Source organism: Zonotrichia albicollis, chromosome 16, assembly GCF_047830755.1.
Source record: "Zonotrichia albicollis isolate bZonAlb1 chromosome 16, bZonAlb1.hap1, whole genome shotgun sequence".
In the NCBI taxonomy this organism is placed as follows: Eukaryota; Metazoa; Chordata; class Aves; order Passeriformes; family Passerellidae; genus Zonotrichia; species Zonotrichia albicollis.
In genome coordinates this window covers 12,860,743-12,881,247 of record NC_133834.1, presented here as the reverse complement: position 1 = coordinate 12,881,247, position 20,505 = coordinate 12,860,743, and the positions used below count along the sequence as shown (strand labels likewise).

The 20,505-nt window shown below is 41.1% G+C and overlaps 1 protein-coding gene across 24 annotated transcripts in view; it reads left to right on the top strand.

Annotated features, from left to right (window-relative positions):
• RBFOX1 (RNA binding fox-1 homolog 1) overlaps window positions 1–20,505 on the top strand; it is a 1,150,782-nt gene that overhangs the window by 263,785 nt on the left and 866,492 nt on the right. For all 24 annotated transcript variants that reach the window (XM_074553000.1, XM_074553022.1, XM_074553010.1 and 21 more), the window contains exon 3: window positions 10,745–10,777. In XM_074553000.1, coding sequence (XP_074409101.1) covers window positions 10,745–10,777 — 33 coding nt within the window. The remainder of the gene's footprint in view (window positions 1–10,744; window positions 10,778–20,505) is intronic.

Here is a 20,505-nt window from a genome sequence, read left to right as displayed (position 1 = left end):
GAATAGCTTACATCTGCCTTTGAGACCGAGTGATCCATCTCTTATTTTGTATGCCTATCAGTCCTGAATGAACAACAGCTGTAGCTTAGAAACAGATGAGACTTTCTCTCAGGAAATGCTTCTGTTAAGGGCTTTTTACAGCCCTGTCACAGTTTAAATGGACTCTCAAGCTGTGCTGGTGTTAAGTCCCCTGTTTGGGGCCTGGCTGATGGAAGAATTGCTATCCATTTCCAGCTACAGTGACTGCCGTGTTGTCAGAAGTTCCATATTTTAAAATATGACTCAAAATTCTGAATAGTTTGACACATGGCGCTTATGTAGCTAACTCTTAGGGCACTGCTGCCTTTTGTGTAATTCAGTTTGCAGTAATAGCTCCCAAATATAGTAAAATTCCTTTAAAATAAGTACTTTAGGTAGTTAAAACTGAACAATACTGACCGCAAATCTTAAACTTCCCACAGATAAAGGGGCTGTGATTGCTTTATCCTGGTGAAGCATCTCCCTGCTCTCATCCTGCTGTTCTATTCCCTTTTTTAATGCTTTAAATGTATTGCTGCTGTGAGGTTATTAAGAAGAAAATGTTTATTTTAATTTAGACATCAAAGTACCCCAGTTCTGCTCCCTCCCAGTGCTGATTTCCCTGCTGACTGGAATACTTGGGAATGGTGGTGCCTTCCTCCTGTGCAGTTTACCATGAGAATCTCACACCATGGATATGCACCCTCAGCTCTGAGTCCTCCCAGCAAAAAGATGGAAAAATACTTGATTATTTCTACCTCGGTGTAAGAGAGCAACCTGAACTGGAGATACACTCAAGCTGTGAATGTCAGGGATAAATAGGCAGCTTACAAATGGCATTGAAAACTGTCTGTGCTGCTGAGAGGGAAAAAGATTTGGTTTCTTATTGTTCTGCTGGCTTTGGGTTGATTTTTAAAAAAGAGAAAAGTGGCGTGTTTTGATGAGGATGATACAGAGCGATGGCTTTGCAAAGTGCAGCTCTTTTCTTCAAACATTTGCCTTTTAGACTGAATTTCTTAGGCTGGGCTGCTTGGTTGTGCTCAGTGTCAGGCAGGAGCAGCTCTGTGCTCGTGCAGCATGGGCTGGTGGCATTAATGTGTCAACATCTGCTCGCTACAGCAGAGGTACCACGACCTTGCTGTATCATCATTAATTTCCCCAAACCAAACCAGCCAGAACTAGTGCTGGGAGAAACAATTTGGAGGACATCAGCACACAGTTGAACTTGTTTAGTCTTTGGCATTGATGGAGGGGTTGTTTCTTTTGTGACCAAAACTTGTCAGGACCATGAAGGGAGGGCCTTGCTTTGCCCACGGGCTCTGGACATGGTGGTCCCAACAGGAGATTCATCCCTGGGAAAGGTGGGAATGAGCATCCCAACCTGAGAGGAGCTTGGCTGACTCCACAGGCTGTATTTTAACCAGAACACATGGGAATGCTGGCAAAGAGCTCTGTCTTTGTTTCTGTGCCCCACGGCCTCGAGCAGAGATGGAGAAATGATGGAGGAATGTGGATGTGGATATGGATACTGGTGTGTTGCATTTGCAGGGCTCCCATGGCAGGGAGGAATGATGAATCTGATTCCATGTTCTCAGAAAGCTAATTTATTCTTTTATGATGCTTTATTATATTAAAGACTACTATACTATACTAAAGAATACAGAAAGGGTACTTATTGAATGTTAAAAAGATAATAATGACAACTCCTGACTCTTTCCAGAGCCCTGACACAGCTTGGCCCTGACTGGCCAAAGAGTGGAAACAACTCCCAGCAGAATCCAATGGAACAATCACCTGTGGGTAAACAATCTCCAAACACATTCCACATGAGCACTGCACAGGAGAAGCAAATGAGAGAAGAATTGTTTTCCTTTTCTCTGAGGCATCTCAGCTTCCCAGGAGAAAAATCCTGGGAGAAGGGATTTTTTCAGAGAATGTGAATGCCACACTAAGGAAGGATTTACCTTCATTTAAACTTGTTCTGGGAAGGAGAAGTTAAGTGCACAAAGGGGTTCTCTCTGCCCCTCATCCTTGGGGCAGCTCAGAGTCCCACTGAAGAATCTGGAAAGAGTCAGGAGTTTTCATTATTATTTTTTTAGCATTCAGTAAGTATTCTTTCTGTATTCTTTAGTATAGTATAGTATTTTTTAAAATATAATATAGTTTCATAAAGTAATAAATTAACCTTCTGAGAACATGAAGTCAGATGCATCATTCCTGCCTTAGTCAGGAAATTCTCATATGGGAGATTTATCTATGGGAATATAACACTGGGAAAAATACTGTTTGGCAACAGTTTAAATTTAAGGCAGTTATAACGGTATAATTGAATTGCTTTGTCCCACAAGCTCTAATGATGGCAAATCAGATATACTTGTATAAAGATGAATTATTTATCAAGACAAATGAACAGACAAAAGATAACAGATGGAAGATCTTAATCAGAATTACTTCCTATACTGCATAAAACTAAAAAAAATATAGTTGATTAGAACATCATAAAACAGTGCATGATATCAAGGTACTTATATTAAAGCTGTCAAAAGAAATGGTATGGATTAGGAGTTGAATGTAACTTACCACCAAAATAATGATAATGCACAGATTCCATCACTTAACCCCAGGGTAGTAACCATGGAGCAGGCATCCCTACTCATGGGAGAAACTCCACACATTTCCAGGAAAATGCATGGAAGATTTCTACTTTGTGAAAGTTTGCTGTGGCTTTTATGGTTGTAAGGTGGATGGCTGTCAGTCAGAAATCCAGCTTGCCTTGTCAGATGTCCTTTCAAACCAAGATGTTTGTTGGCACTTGGGAGATGCCAGCCCAGTGCTAACCCCCTGGCACCAGAATAACTCCCTGTGAGACATCTTGTCCAGTTTGAGTTATGTGGAATAACTCAAATTTTTGTTATGCTTAACAAACAACAGATGAGATTTTATGAGGGGTAGGATGTCCTGCTACTCCTGTTGGTGGTGGCTGCTGGCATCACCTTCCTGTTGATGCCTAGAGATTCAGCTTCTATATTTCTCTGTACAGCTTTAGTGTATAGCTCTAAACCTCCATAGCCTGTCAGCTACTCTTCTCCTTTTTCATTCAGAGAAAACAGTTCTTCTCTAGGCCTGAAACTCAAGGAAACCTCATTCCATCAGGCCTCAAAAAGTATAAACAAAAATGAGTTGTGGGGGAGCAAACTGGGGGTAAATGACTTCATTACCTGAAGCTGTAATTGGAGGATTAACCCCTGATGTGTAAATGGACCAAACTTAGAATTGTGTGAAAAACTTGTGCCCATCATCCATCCTGGGTGCAGCCCCTGGGAGGCTTTGACTGCCCAAAGTGTATCTATTGAAAATACCCACTTTTATTTTTGTCTAGCCTCTGTTCCAGGTGGCCCCTTCAGGGCATCAGCATGACCTGGGCAGAGCTGGGAGTTGTCTGAGCTCTGGCAGTGCCAGCACCCAGCTCCTGTCCCCCAGCAGAGGCAATGAGACCCCAAGGGTGCAGGGTGTCCCCTGCCATGGCACTGCCTGTGCCCTGCTCAGCAGCCCAAACTCACTCCAGGGCTGGAATTGTGCAAAGTGAGCGCTGCCAGGGCACTGCTAATGCAGCTCCTGGGTGGAGTTCATGCCCTGGAGCCTGACCTGGTGTTTGGGAGGCTGATGCTGTGTGAGTGCCTGGATGCTGCATGGTGCAGGGGGATGCAATTTTCGGGGCTAATGATGGTGCTGACCTGATGTCCTCACACAGCTGCTTTCTATTACTGCTGCTTAACTGGGCCAGGGCAGGCTCAGGGGACTGGCTCTCTGTAATGAGCTGCTGTGCAATTACAGCACTTACTGCAGGACACCAGGGCTAAATCTGCCTCGTTTTTGCTTCATCATCTATTTTTATATTATTCTGGCATAATGTGGGCATTCCGAAAAATGTGAGTTTATTGCTCCTGGGTGAAATGGATAGTGCTAATAGTGCTGCTGAGTGTGGTGAGGGAATTGTTTCATTGCTGCCTTTTCGCTCTGTCCTCTTGCCTTGGAAAATTATTGACACGTGAAAAAATACCATCAGAGATCTTTTTGTTTATATTTATATTCCAGTTTTTTTTTCCCATGCTAAATTAAGCAATTAATGTCATTTCTTACCAGAATCCATAGAAAATCTGTCATAGCTCAACAGTTTACTTCAAAATGCTTTGTTTACCTTGAATTTCAGATTTAGTTTATTGCAGTTGCATTCTGGATCATGAATTTGTACCATCTAATAAGTGTGGAATCCCACTTTTGCTGACTTCTAGAAATTGCCAAGATTATCATTGGCAGCAGTGCATGAGGATATTTTGCTAAAGGTATGGATAAAGTAGGTTTAGGTTACTTTTAAGAGGACAGCAAACAAAGACCATACATTTTATTGCATACAAAACCTGTGTATTTTTTTGTGGCTAACTTATTGTGTATTGATGTTTTTTCTCATTACCTCGTTATAAGAATAATGGAATTTATTACCAATAATAAAGAGGAGCCATTTGGCAAGTTCTGTGCAGATCAGGTTGCTTTGTAAAAGTGAGTTCCAATTTCAAAGAAAAAACCATGTTGTTCTCCAACTGTTTGGTACCAGGCACACAAATATACAGAATCTTTAATGAAAATCATTGTATAAGTTAGTTAGAACAAGTGTTTTAGGGATTGTTTTCCTTTTATTTATTTATTTTAGAGAGTTTATTTGGTTACACTACAGAATTTTTTAAAAAGATGATATTATGACTGAGATTTCATACATTAAGTGAACTATCCATGATAACTATTCCACTCTTTGCAGGCTGATTTATAGAGCAAATTTAAATTAAAGATCTTAAAAGGCCAATATTAATTGAGCATCACAAACACTACTAGGATGTAGTTAGGAGCAGATATATTTTTCATCAGCTGCTGAAGTCATTGCCTGTAGACTTACTGAGTTAACAGAAATTTAGAGTAACCTAATGCTGTTATCCATAGCAGTAAATAAACTGAGCAAAATTTAATTAAAGATACATATCTATGAAATATGAGTCTTGGTTCCCCCTGTCCTCCCTTCAGCATATTCCATTCATGTATGCCTTTAATAGATTGGATTTTTTTGCTGGCCACTCATGTGTAACAGCCATAGGTGGTTGTGTTTAGCCTTGTGGGAGCCCCAGGGAGCTGATCCTGCAGGATATCCCTGGAATTTCTCACTTGTGCTCTCAGGAGCAAGTGCTGAAGGGCAGCATTTTACCTTCACAGCTTCTGTGGGGCCCAGGACTTTGCTTTAAAAAATTAAATCTTGGATTTAAAAATGTAGGCGTTCATTTTCACGTCCCAGGCAAAAATCCATCTGAGAGTTTTCCTTCCTGGAGAGTCGCAGTTTGGCTATCTTGTTTATATTGTGAAGAAAGGAGTTGCTATAAATAAACCTCTTAAATCCTTCACAGACAGTTTTTAAAAAACATCCAAGGTGTAAATCAAGAAAAATAGTTTTAGTTTAGAACTTCATTTGAGCATTAGTCAGAACAAGGGTAAGAACACAAGCCCAGCCTTGATGAGTTAACATTTTTGGGTCAAGTCCCACCTTCCTGCCCTCAGGACCTTTGGTGACCATTAAGGATTAGGTTTTTAAAGGGTCTTCTAGGGCTTCTTGGTAGGCTTAGGTAGGGGTGGGGATGTAAATGTTCATTTTGTTTCACTTTGCACAATTGCTTTTAGAAATCAAGGAGGGGGTGAATGAAAACTGATGAATTGGCTTTAGCAAGAAGGTGATCTCTCTTGCATGCATATTTTTCTATGCTTTTGATAGAGAGACTTAAATACATTTAAAGAACAATTTAGATTTATAGCTATATTTATCATGATTACTTCACTAAATTTGGCAAGACACATTAGAATTCCACGTTTCAAAGGCACAGTGCTTTAGGAAGTGAAATATTACAATATAGTTTGGCTTAGTTTTCTAATTTTGTCAACACTAAAAGTGCCAGACAGTACATTGCTGTAGGGGAATAGAATATAAGAAAATCAAGGTAGTGTAGAAAATAATCTCACCCCTAAGGAGCTGCAGCTGGGCCAATTATCAAAGATCAGGAACAGGCCTGACTTTACCAGGCCACAGCTGTAAGCAATGAGAAGCAGATGCTATAAAAGAGTGGGGTGGGTGAGAAGGGAACTGGGGTCAGTGGCTGCTTTGAGAAGGAGAAAAAGTCTGTGCTGTGAGGAGCTGCCCATGAGAAACACCAAGAAGGTATGGAACTTTTGTAATAAGGAGACAACAGTGTGGAACCCCTGCAATAGAATGGCAACACATTGCAATATTCCTAAAGGCTTGTTGGTTGGTTTGGTTTTATCTTTTTTCTTTCTCCTGTTGCCCTGCTGTTGTTTATCACAGTGGAGCATGGAGGTCACATCATGGAGTCAGAGCTGTGGTTTGGCTGGAGCAGGGATCCTGGACAAGGGTGAAGTTAAGGAAATGTCTTTTTTAGAAAAAATAGGGACAGAAAAAGGGCTTCACACTGTGGTGGGTGAGATGGGACAGTTCAGTGAAATTATCACTCATCTTCAGGCACAGGATAGATGAGAATCCTGGCTTAGAGTATCTTCCTTACAGTTTTTTCCTGCTATTTTTTTTTTTTTTGAGCTTTGACGCATGGAATTTCTTGTACTTTTAATACAAAATTGATACAAAATGAGCTGTCCAGTCTCATGTTTGAGGAGCTGACTTAATTTAAGAGAGCTTCCTTTATTTTTTTTTTTGGTAAGGTGTTGTCTTGAGATATGTAACAAATAACAGCCATTTTCTTCCTGGTTTAGAATGGCAAATATTGTCCTCTGCTCATTCTGGAGAGAGGAACTCTGCATGGCACCTCAAGATAAGACCTCTCTATATGCTAAAAGCAGTAAACATAGTTTAAAAGACTCTTTTTGCAGGGTCATCACCATGTCTGTGTTTTTGTCAGTATTTGCAGGATTCTTCATGTAGAATGGGAAGTTCTGCATCGAGTACAAGTTGCAGGAATAGCAAAAAAGCCATTTTTGAAGGTGTTTTCTGTGTCATGTCTAGCTTGTTGCGCAGGAAGAATGAATTGCATCTTGCTTGGGGAAGTGACATAAACCCAGGGTTTTGTTGTGTCACAGAGGGATTATGGTGAGAGAGACAAGGATCCCTCACCTGAGCCATGATTCCTCCTGCTGAAATTGCTGTGGTTTCAACCAGGGCATCAAATGTCATGGGGAGAGCAGCAGGAGAGACAAAATGCCGATCCCTCATAGGAATCACAGGGCAGAGCAGTGGATTATTGCAGAAGGGGATCTGCAAAGGAAAATGAGGTGAGATGATGATGCCACACCTTTGTGAAATTGCTGTGGGTTTCATTTAGGGCCAAATGTTTCAATTAGGGTGAAATGTAGGCAAATTTTCTCTCTCCTGCTACTCTCCCCAAATGTCATGGGGGGAGCAGCAGGAGGGAGAAAATGATGATCCCTCACAGGAATCCTGGGGCAGAGCAGTGGATTATTGCAGAAGGGGATCTGTAAAGGGGAATGAGGTGAGCTGATGGTGCCACACCTTATTGAAATTGCTGTGGTTTCACTGAGGGCATCAAATGTCGTAGGGGGAGCAGCAGGAGAGGGAAAATGCTGATCCCTCACAGGAATCCTGGGACAGAGCAGTGGATTATTGCACAAGGGGATCTGCAGAGGGGAATGAGGTGAGCTGACGGTGCCACACCTTGTCTGCAGCCCAGCTCTCCTCTATGCCCACTCCCACCTTCTCTAATAATTTCTTTATCATGGACACATCACTCCAGGTGCTTCTGGCCTGGGGTGGGAGTGAATAAATTGTTTTTGTGTCTGGGGTGGCTTGGCTGCAGATCTTAGCTCTGCCTAAGGAGCTGGAGAGCTGGCAGTGCCTTCTCAGAGGATTTAATTGAGTGATCACACTGTGACACACAGACACTTCCTCAAAAGCCTCAGCAAAGGCTGGCTTGGAACTGCAGCTCTTTGTCATCCCATTACACTGCTCCCATGTCTTCATTCACTGCTCCTCAAAGGTGACAGGGGATGCAGTTGCTGGGCTAGAAATTACAAGTTTCAGGAACAGGGGGGTAGGAGTGAGGGGGAGGAAGAAATCAGTCATACAGATGGAATGATAATTCACTGCGTTAAGACACGTAAATAAAAATCACTGTTAAAACTTTTAGATAATTGTCAGGTCTTCACAGACTAACAATAGTCAGCCCATTAATTTAATGAGTGTTATTTGACCCATAATATTAAATGAATGTGTTTCACTGTTTATTAATTCAACATTAGCCTGAGGAATGCCATTATTTTAGGTAGAAACACTCCATCTCTGTCTCTGTTGGTGTAGTGGTGAGTGCACTATCAAAGATCACAATCCCTGTGGTGTGAGGATCATTCTGCAGAGTTCCCAGAATAACTCAGGGTCTGTTTGTGCCCCTGTGTCCAGCCTGGGTGCAGATGTTCTCTCAGCTGTGCTGCTGCAGATTTCAGCAGGAAAACTCTGCTGTGACAGCCTGGCACCCTGACCTGCTGAACCAGGTCCACAGAAAGCTCCTCTCTTTGCAGTGTCACTGTGTTATTTGTCATTTTGTTTGATAATTTTTCATTAGTATGCTCGGCCTAAGGATGTGCTAATGGAATTTGATAAAAATGTAAAGCTGGGAGGAATTGCTAACACAGAGTGTGTTACCCAGGAAGAGATGGATGGGCTTGCAGACTGAAATAAAAGTGAATTAATGTTAGTAATACTGAAGGAAAGGTCATGCTTCTAAGAACTAACTGGAATTCACCTGCAGAGCAGGGATTTATCAGACAATAACTTGGAGAAGAAAGATAGGGACATAACATGTCCAGTGGTCCAGCTGACCACTGGGTGACTGTAAAGCACCAGGAAGGTGCAAAAATATAAAAGAGAAATACAGACTTTGGACACTTAAGGTGAATTATTAAAACAGAAGAGTAATTGCCTTGCAGGGCATTAGTGAGTCCTGGAGTAGTCAAATTGTTCAGTTTTATTCATATTTCTTGCAAAGCTGATAGAGGGAGAAGATGGGCGCCTTTGACGGAGGGTTTAGAGCAGGATTTATGGCAGCTTCAGGAATCTCCACTCCAAATTCTGCTGGTTTAAGACAGGTTTTTGGTATATCCTCTACAATATAGGCTTTTAGTCATTTGCCTCGAAGAAAGATGTAATTAAATTGATATAAGTGGAGTGTAACTCTATGAGTCTATCAGTAGAAAAACCTTTTTGTGAGGGGATGTTACCAGAGTGACCTAAGGGAATGGATGGGATGGCTTTTTGTATGGTTTATTTTGGAAAAGAAAAATAACTGCTAACACCAAAAAATATTGATGAAGAGGAACAACAACAAAAAGGAGATAGGTTGTTTGTAAATAAATAGAATTTAAATAAGGTCAGTTCAGCTTGTGTGAGAGAAATTCTTGAACAGCTTCAAAAATCCCATTAGTGACAAAGATACACGTTTCAAATAGAGCTGAACCTGGGTTTGAATCAGGTTAAATTAAATAACTGTTTGTGATTGCAGGTGCCGTGTGGTGATGTGACAGGAGTTCATTTCCATTCCTAAATTCCTCTGGAATAAGTTTTTGATGAATCCGCAGATGTCTTCCATTGAACAGCAGCTCTGCACACAAATTGTCTCCTTGGCTGTGCAGGCTGAGCTCTGCTCAATAAAATCTGAGCTCTGCTCCACCTTCCCTGAGCCAGGGTCATGGCTGGGCACTCCTCCTGCTCCTGGGAGAGCTGGGGATGTCCTTTGGAAGGGATGATTAACACCAATATAAAGGAAGATCTATTCTCCTGGAGGCAGAGTTATAGCTGGGTGTCAGTCTGGAATTTGTGAGGAGACTATTAAGGGCTTTTCAACCTAGTACAGTGGTGACAGTATTGGGACACAAAGTTCTAACAAAGATTTTTGTCTCACAACGTGGTTAAACAGCCTTCAGAGTCTAATATGAGTTTATTAACTTCGTGTCTGTTGTTTGACCTATGGCAGTGTGTATGTGTCTTAAAATGTTTCAGTTGCTTTAAATGATAAATTGTTTAAGTTGTTATAAATGATGAATTTCTCTCTATTGCTAGCAGTGGATTTTGTGCAGTTTTTCATAGCAGTTGACTTTGTAGCTCCCTGGTGTTGGACAGTGACCTGAGCTCAGTGTAACCCTTGAGTGACAGAACTCAGTGATGTTTGGGCAGTTTTGGCTGCTGGAATTCAGCCCAGCAGACTCCCCCTAGTGAGAAGGATCTGGCCAAATTTCAAATTTATACCACTCCACATGGAACTTCAGGCTTTCAGTGTGTTGCTCCTACCACTGTGGAACTGAACTCTTACCAGAGAATATCCTGGGAATTGTGTCTGGCTTGGAAAGCTTATGGGCGCATTATGCTTGTCATCAACAAACTAAAAATTAGTAAAAATAGAAACATATATTCCCAGTTCTCTCTTGGTGTATTTCCTGGATTTTTACCCAATATTCCTGAATTTTGCTGTTTTAATTTATGCCTGGTTTTGCCTTCTGATGTGCATGAGAGGTGAATATCTCAGTGTGAAAGACAGTTCTCTTCAGTTCTGTTCCTTGAAGCCATCAGAACCAATTGATGTCAGTTACCTCAAAAGCCAATTAATCCCACTCCTGTTTTGTTGGATCAATACTAATGCATTTTTCCTGTAATTTTCAGGTTTTGACATCGCTGGATGCCAGCAAAGCTGAGGTAGGAAATTCTGTCTTATACTGGTGGAATATTAAATAGCTCTCTGTGCTTCTGATAGAGGGGCCAGCTTGCTTACAGTCTTGGGGTGAAAGTTTAAGTTACTTCAGGATGGCATTTGTGCTGCTTCTAGTGCTTAATGAGCCAATCTTTGGAAATCTGGTCACGGTGTAATAATATTTAAGCTCATAAAGCCCTTCTAGGAAAGTTTTGCCATTGTGCATGTCTTTCTGAAGGTTTCCATGGCATCAAAACCACACAATTCAGAGGTTTGTTCTGTGTGTGTTTTATTTCCCACCCCCAGAAGGTGCAAGCTGACCTTGCCCTGTGCCCTTCCCTTTTTCTCCTTTGATATAAGTGGGGTGGGACTCTATGAGTAGAAAGAGCTTTTAGTGAGGGGATGTGACCAAAGGGGATGGATGGGATGGCTCATTTTGGATGGTTTATTTTGGCTCCTCAGCCAAGCAGGTTTGTACCTGCTGCAGAGGAGGTTCTGGGCTTGGCACATGTTCTGTCCATCTCCACATGAGCTGCTTTGCTCACTCTTCTTGTGCCGTGAGCTGCTGGAGCATGGGAGAGCAGCTGGATTTTGTGCTGAGCTCTCATTGAGTTCTGGAGTGCCATCAGCAGTGTTGTGTGTTAGGTGCTTGACATTGCTGCAGGTTAGCTCGATCGTTTTGGACTCTCGTTTATTTTGTCAGCTTTCCTCTTGATGTGTGAGTGTTTCTGAATGGTCTGGAGGTGTTCTTAGAGGTGAAAATATCCTGATTATTGGAGTATGTTTGGAGTAACTGACTGCTAAAGGGAAGTGGCAGTCCTCTGTGAGCACAAAGGTGCTCAAATGCATTTTCCTCTCCTGAACAAGTCACTGCACTTGTAATGACTGGCAGATATTTTAATTTGGTGCAGAGTGCCTGAGTCATTTATTTGTAACATCAGTTGGAAGCTCAGAGTGTTCCTTGTGAAACCCTTCTCAGACTCACAGTAGGGAATTTGTGGTGTGCTCCAAAGCCAATGTTTAACTGTGACAAAATGTGTAGGTGACTCTAACTGCTGGATAAATTTTTAATATGAACCTTTGGTAAATTAAATTGCATTATTAAAGAGAATAGATAAACTGTGCTGGTTACTTCAAAGAACATGAGTTCACTTGCATACTGCAAAAGAATGAGATCATTCATTTTTATTTAGATTGAGACTGTAATATCAGCGTTCAATTTAGCTGGTCTGATTCAATTGCATACTTGGCTTGTCTCAGGGAGTTTCAGCAGTAGGATTTGTATCTGTTTTTTCACTGTTGTACTGTTCAAATGTTTGGTGCTGTTCTATCAAGAGCCTGCTAATAGTCATTTTCAGTTTCTTGTTTTGTAATGGGATTTTGGGGACTGAGATTTGTCACTGTGTGGGTACTGCTATTGACTCTGCTGCCTTCTATACAGTCTATTTTCTTATTTATTTGTCAAATGTTCTCATGTAGGTTTTTCTCTTGTGTGTGTAAAATTCTGGGAATATTGCAAATTTCTGCATTGGCCAGTTGAATTGCTTTGTTTGTTTGCACTCTGTTGATTCCAAAACCTTGAGTTAACGCATTTGGTTGTTTTTAAAGAGCTCACCAGCTGAGGTTTGTGCCCCAGCCTGCGGGGCTGCTACTTTGTAGGCACAGATCTGTGTGTGAGAGGTTATGGTTGGGTGCTGTTCCTCCCATTCATGGAAGGATTGCCAAAGTTCCTCAATACAAGGCAAATCCTAATTGGAGGTGGAGGGTAATTAAATATTTTCCTTAATGAGGGCATTAATATTGTTGGGAAATAGTCTGAGTTCAGTGGAGTAACTCACATAAAATAGCAAATAAAAAGATAACAGGCATGCAGAACTGGTTGATCGATTCCTTTGACATAATGGCAAGCTTTCCAAAATTTCTTCCTGAAGGCCACACGGGCACAGCACTACAGTTCCGGTGGGGTTTGAGTCCTCACATAACTGTGGGGGTGACGGACACACAGGACATTTCCTCAGCTTTGAGAATTGTGGCCCTGTGTTTTGCCTGATTTGATCTGATTTTGCTTTACCTTTGTGTCTTGATGAAGAGTTCTGAGAAAGGTACAGCCCCAGATCCCCTTGTTCTGGCTTACCTTTGTGCCAGGTCTTGTCTCATTGGAGCTCTTCTTTTGTTTGCTGCTGGAGTGCTTGTGTGGAAGCTCTCTGCTCTGCTTTTGAATAAAAAAAGCACTTAGGTTTGTTTTCTAAAATCTTTTATCAGAGCCTCTACTCTGCTCTTGAACTGTTGATCTGAGTAGTCTTGAAATTTGTTTATTCCTTTTTCTTTGTTCTTAGGTGACACTGCTGTGTTCCTTTGCTAAATTTTGTATGAAGTCTGGATGAGGACTTAGTGTGTTTGTGCAGCTACTGAATCTTTCAGGAAGGTACAAACCCAGCTGGGCTTTTTCTAAATGCTGGTTGCCACATAGCACCACAGAGATGAGAACATCTAGAGGAAGCTGTCAAGTGATCCCAGGACCTTCCTTCCATCATTTAACACAAAGGGACAACAAATAGTGACAGAGTCAAAGCTGTAGGCAGCAAAGCCTTCCAAAAATAATTGCCAAATCTGCCCACAGTGTGTCTGTTAGGGTCATAGTCTTGTAAATATGCAAGCTGGAGGCATCTTAAAAACGAATAACTTATGCATAGGTAGTCAAACACAAAGATTTTATCACAGCTTACCCTGGTTTCTTGTTCAAACTCAGAATTTTTTTTTATTCTTGTTCAAACCCAGATTAGCAGTTTCTGTCAATACAATTACAAAATGGGCTTGAGATCAGTCTCAAATACCCCTGTACACTGTAGCAATTCCCATAACACACAATAAAATAAATTTTCATGTAATTTGAGGAGTACCTTTTTTCCATTCTGCTGACTTTATCTATTACAGGTATATGGCATCTAGTCCTTTTATTGTTTTTTGTATGTACATTTTTCCCCATGAAAGGATGTCTCATTTAGCAAACTATTTGACTTTCCAGAGTGTTCTTCCTTCTAATTAGCAGTGAGAATAAATGATCTTTATGTTAGGCAAAGCATAATTTCTTTTCCTTTTTTCTGAAACAAATGGTGTTACCAAAATAGAACAGAGAAAGCTTGTTGTGATTCCTCTTTTCCTCTGCAATATTTGAATAAATGATACAGTGAAGTTCAAGGCCTTCTTGTGAGAAGTGAGAGGTCATGCCTGATTGAAATACAAGTTCAGCATAACTGTGTGTTAGCTCTCTGCCTGCTTTAATGGGAGGAATGTCAAGGCAGCCTATTTTTTACTCTCATAAAGAAAAGGGTGCCAATATGTCTCAATAAAATGGAATCAAAATCAGCTCAAAGCCCAAGGAGGTTATTAAATCACAGTTTACAGGAAACCTCAGAATAATAAGGAGAATATGGCTCTAATGATAACAAAAGTGTGGCTGATTTATCCAGTGATCCAGCAGGTCCTTGATGACCAGGGAATGTCACTGTTAAGCCCCCCATGTCCCTGATGTGGCAGGAGCAGGTCAGGCTGGGGAGCAGCGTGCTCAGAAAAGGGCAGCACATGGATTCCCTTCTTCCACCCTCTGCTGCTCCCTGGGAGGGGTGGAGAGAGGAGAATCCTCTGACAGGACAGGCAATTTCATTGTTTTTGATTTGTAAAATGTGTATGAAAACCCCATCTGTGGGCAGGAAATGTGTTTGTGTGAGTGATGTGATGAACGTGCAAGGTGTCCATGGAAGATTCGGCCTGAAAGCCACCATGGGGTGGTGTGAGGGAGCTGGGGGTGCTCAGCCTGGAGAAAAGGAGACTCAGGGTGTCCTTTCAGTGATAAGGACAGACCTTATCACTGAAAGGTGCCTGTGCTCACCTGGGGCTGGGCTCTTTCACTGGGAACTGACAGAATCAGAGGACACAGCCTCAAGCTGCACCAAGGGTTGCAGGTTGGATTCATAGATTGGTTAATATGAGTTGGATATTAGGAGGAAGTTTTTTACAGAAAGGATGATAAAGTTCTGGAATGGCTGCCCAGGGAGGTGCTGGAGTCACCATCCCTGGGTGTGTTTAACAAAGCCTGGATGTGACACTGGGTGCCAGGGTTCAGTTGAGGTGTTGGGCTGGGTTGGATTTGATGATCCAACTCAACTAATTCTGTGATTCTGTGAAGGGTTTGTGCTGGCTGATATTATTGTCTGCTTGCCTCGCACTGCTCCTGGGGGCCCCCAGCCCATCAGGCTGTGCTGCACACTCTGCCCAGTGTCTGACACACTCTGGAGGTGATGCAGAACAGGAGAAATGAAGGAATCTTGTGGTGAGGCAGCAGCAGAGCTGGGCTCTCACTGCCAGCAGGACCATACCTGCTTCTGCTGCCTGCTCCTGGTGCCAAGGTGAACTCATTCCTTTTGGAAAAGGAGTCAGTGAGGGGGGTGTGTGTGTAAACAGATAGCAGAGCCTGCTCAGGAAATACGCCTCTACCAATATTGTCCTACGGTGGCTGCTTTGATGCTCTGCAGTGTGCTCTGTTCCTGCTAGACTTATAATTCTTTCTGCTAGCTCATGAGGAATTTTTAAATCCTGTTGGCTGTCTGATTGATTTCTATGGGAAAACCATGATATCAGTGGGAACTTTATCTGGGGAGAGATGGATGCTTGGCTGGATGCTGTCAGGGTAAATTGCAGGTGCTGTATTAAAACCCCACAGCAGATAAAAACATGTCACTCAGCTCCCTCCCCTCCCTGCCCTACTTTATTCTCCCCAGCACACTTAACATGCAAGGACCTCGTGTGCCATCACTGCAGGGGATGTGTGTGCTCAGGACAGGAGACATTTCCATTTCTATTTTCAGGTTGTTTTTCAGGATGAGTGAGTGGATTACAGCTTCTCCCCGTTCTGGTGCATCAATACTTTGCATCAGCCACAGCTTTTGCTTGGAGCTGTGCATTGTTAATCTCACCCAGCTCTGTATTCCCTCTTCCCTCCAAGTGGATTGAGGCATGGAGTGATCAATCATGATGACTAATAAAGGATTGGCCATTAGTATTTCTTAAAGTTCCTATCTTTAAAATCCTTAGCAAGAAAATACTTGCTTTTAAAGAAAACGACATATCTATAGGAGTATAGCATAAAGCTTTCCTTATAGTCATAATTTGGAGTATTTTGAGGTGTTTGAAATCTCTGTAGTTTGTAGTTGGACTTCAGAATTTATCAAAAGGATGATTATTGCAGTAAAATTGTAATTTTTTGCTTGGTTTGTTGAAATCACTTTAGATTTGGCTAAATCAAGCTGTCACGAATTGTGTATAAATAGGTACCAGTATATAAATATATATATATATATGTGTACTGGTACCTATTTTTGTGTATATATATATATATATATGTATATATATGTACCAGTTTTTATATATATAAATATATATACTATATATATATTCATATGTAGTATATAAATATATATATAAATAGGTATCTTTTTCTCAAAAAGATAACTGCAATGGTGCCATAATTCTGCATAATATATCTAAGAATATTTATAATTTCAAGTGCAAAATCAAGACTTATAAATGAAAAGTATTTTTAATTTTGAAGCTTTTAGAACTGAGCCATTGTAACTGTGCAGAAGTTGGGATTTTTGATGTTGTGCCTTCAGTTATTTGCACTAAAAAGTATTTTTCGATCATGCAAGCTGATTGAGGGTCTGAGCTCCCAGTGAAAGGTGTCTCTGGGTAACTCAGTGTCCCTTATAAATCCTGCTGAGCACCTTCTGTGTCTTCAGATCCCCAATAAAGCCTTGATTGGCAGTGATGGGAGCTCCCAGCTGGAGCAATTATCCTGACAAGTTAATATGGACACTGCAGACGTGGCAGGAAGGAAATTCATGGCACTGTGTGCCTGGAGGGTGACCCTGGCATGTGCCTGGGGTGCAGCCCCCCTGAACACACCAAATACCTGCCTGCGTCAGGATTTGATGGATTCCCCTCCAACTTTTATTACCAAAGGCAGAATCCTGACTTCCTTTTAAAATTTTGAGGTATAACTACATTAGCTACATAGAGATGTAAAAAGACTACACAAAATGGATGGAGAAGAATTGTACCAAGTTTTCATCCATTTTTAACTTGAGCATGAATTTCTAGGATTGTGCTCCTTCCCTCTGAAATCCTGTGCTGTAATTTTAAGCTGTGCAGTGTGAGAGACAGTCTTGCTGTAGCTGCTACTGTAAAACCTAATTTGCTGCATAAAATATGAGAGCTCTAGTGAAATATGAGCCTGGAGAGCAACTCTTTTGATCTTGAGTAGTCAAAAGGTTGGCATGTATAATGGTATGAAAATAAATGATGTCAAAACTGTAGGATATAATTTATGGTTTGGGGACTACTTTACTCGTGGAAGCAGAAGCTTCTACCACTGAAAAGCAAGTAGTTCAACAAAAGATAATGAATGGAAATTACAAACTTTCACAAACCCCCAGATAGATTGAATTGTGCAATTCATCAGTTTAAACACAACCAGTTGTCTAATTTACTGTGCTTATATATTATTAAATAGAGCATTTATAATATATATTTGGTTGGAACTTGAGCCTTCATTTTGTGTTTCTTTAAATAAGTACTAGGCTTTAATTGCCATCTAGTTTGGCAAGGACTTGGACACATAAATTATCTCAGGTCAAGTGACAAAAGCCTGGGTTGTGTAGGCTTTTCAAAAGGTGCTTTTTGAGGGGTCCCAGCACAGCCTGAAGAGGGCCCAGGTGTGTCATGGTGATCCTAGGACAGGGATCACAAAACAAGAGCAGAATATTTGTTGGCTGAAATCTTTATGGCTTTATACCCTGCAGGTTCTTACATGTGCCTCTGGTAGCTGAGACTCTGTTGCTACATGGGTTTAAGAATTGTTTTTTTTTTTTAATATATGTATGAAAAATGTTCCATGGACTAATTCAGTTGCCTCCATTTGCTTCATTCAAATTTGCACAGCCTTCCCCAGTAAACTCTCTGCAAACAGTCTTTTAACTGGGCTTGAGATTTGAGGGTTTAGTTGCTTGGTTTCGGTTTGGTTGGGTTTTTTTGTTAGTTTGGTTTGGTTTTTTTAGGGTTTTTTTTCCCTATTTTTTCTTTTTTTTTTTTCTTGTTTTGGTTTTTGTGGGTTTTGTTGGTTGGTTGGTTTTTTTGAGCCTCTATCTTTCTTTTGAGGTCTGCTTTGTGAAGCTTCTCTTTGTCCTTCTGTCACCCAAAGGCTGCCCAGTCCCTTTGGTGGTGCCCCAAGGCTGTTCACAGATAGGATTGAACCCAAGGCTGGCGTTGTGTTGGGTGTCACTGCCCTCTGCAGAGTGAGTTCCTGCGGGGAAATGTTGTACCCAGAGCTCCCCAGGCTGATGGGGCTGTTTGGGTCCAACCACTGAGCCTGAAGGTGGAATCCTCCCCAAGGATGTAAAGATTGCATCCCCACCAGCACCCCCCCTAACCTGCCCGAATCTGTGTGGACAGGGCTCCTAGGAGAATTCTGAAAGAAAATGAGATTTAGTAATGACAGCTGTGAGCCACCCTGCATGCCTTTTCTGTAGGTGTAATATAAACACACACATTTCATGGACCTGTGTCTCCAGAATGTGTTTCAGTAAAGTGCATCAGGAATTTGATGGTGACAGAAGTGAATATAAGCTTGTCTCACTAAAGGCTTGGTATTGACTTGAAAGTGCACTTTGTTTATTGATTCTGTTTCTTACTTCCCTTCCACATCCTCTTGCTGAATGCTGTGACTTTTCAGTGCCAGTGGGAGAACTGGGTGTGTTTTGATGAAGGTTTTAAAGTGCTGTATTAATCACACTTCTGTCGGTCCTCAGTGGTGGATTTCAGGAGTATCACACTGTCACAGCTCTAGATGGGCCAAATTGATCTTGATGATTAAATCAGCTAAAGAAAACTTGATTTCTGAGGGAAAACTTAATATTCTCAAAGTCCAAATGTCTCCTAAATATTTATAGGTGAAGAAAGTTGATCAAATACCTTTGTTCTCTGATTATTATAGTGAGCAGCAACACTTAGTTCAGATTGTCATCACAGTGATGTGATGTAGTAATATATAAATTCCTGTGTATGTGTTTTCAATCATGGGAATATGCAGAGGTAACTTTTTTTCTTCTATCTTGGCAAGGCAGGAAGATAAATAGGTAAAAGTGTGTATGTGTTTAAGCAATAAGGTTGGTTTAATGGTTCTGGGGGGAAAATTTCCTCTGGTACACAGAGTAGTGACTTGATTGAACAGGACAGAATCATGCAGTTCAATTAATGTGCAAATATGTGTTCACTGAACTTTCATTCCATTTATCACATGGACATGGAAATAGGGTCATTTTTTATCTCTGTATTATGTATATGACATCTTAGTTTGCTTCTTGCATGCTGCTGTGGGGAAAATAGCAATGTGGCACACCAGAGGCAAAAAGAATTGGAGATAAATTCCTCAGCTGTCACAAACATATTTAAGTAGATCTTTGTTTGAAGATAAATCTCTTCCTTCTGCAAGGACTAACATTCAGAAGGCCTTTGCATGCTCTTCCCATTAAAATTGGATGTGTTCCTTGGCTGTGTGCTGGGAAAAATCATGGGCAGCAATTGTCATGTTTATGAAGTACATGGTTAACAAAAGTGTACTTACAGGAAAACATCAAAAGGAAGTTTTAGCTGAAAGTACATTAATATTCACCATTAGCTGTTTAAAATAAGGAGCCAGGTATTTCAAAGTAACTTTTTTCTGATTCTTACCAAGGTTTTCTTCCATCCTTAGGCCTAGTGAAACTTGTCTGGGGACTATTCTTGTTCCTTTGACTAATAACTGCCTGAGTACAGGTAGTTATTCAGTTCTTACACTGAAAACCTGTACTGGTATATTCTGTTAGTAAAAGTAGAATGAATAAACTTCTGCCTTTTATTTCTATAATTGGTGAAAAAAAAGTTTCCTTTTCTCTTGATATGGAGCAAAAATTTACAGCAGCAAGGGCAAAAGATGAAATTTCATAACTGCAATGTAAATTAGCATGATAAAAATTCCCTTCTTAAGGACCTGTAAGAATACTGGAAGGTGGTTAAGAATTTCATTGTTCAGTTTCACTGAGAGTCTGAAGACCTTTTGGCTGACATGGGCAGCTGTAAAAATTAAAGAGTAGCTGAATTCTACATGGAATTGTAGCATTTGCAGGCAAGGCTTATAACCTTTAAACAAAGCACAGGCCAAATTCTCTGCCAGGGAAATTGGCAGAGCTTCATAAACTTTAATGGAGCTGGGCCTTAATGGAACTGTGCCAAGTTTGAGGAGCAGTGAACGTGATCTCAGTTTAGGTAGGAGGTGGCAGAAGCTGAGGGAGAGAAAGAGCAGTTTAATTGTTAATAATCAGTCCCCACAGGTCACTTTTAAATAGGAAAAGGTCTCAGCCTGGGAACTGCAGTGTCTGGTCAAAACCAGATGTCTTTCCATCAGATATTTAGTTCAACAGCTTTAATTTGTATGTGGAAATGCAAGAAAAATTGGATTTCTTATTAATTAAACCTGTACTGCTGCTTAACATTGTGCCCAAAGTGAGAAAAAGAGATATTTTGGGAGAAGTTTCTGAATGGAATGTGAGGAGTTTGGAGCAAAGAAACCATAAACTCCAGGGCAGGACAAAGGGAAATGTTTCCATCAGTACAAACACATTGCTGCAGCACTTAGAGAGCA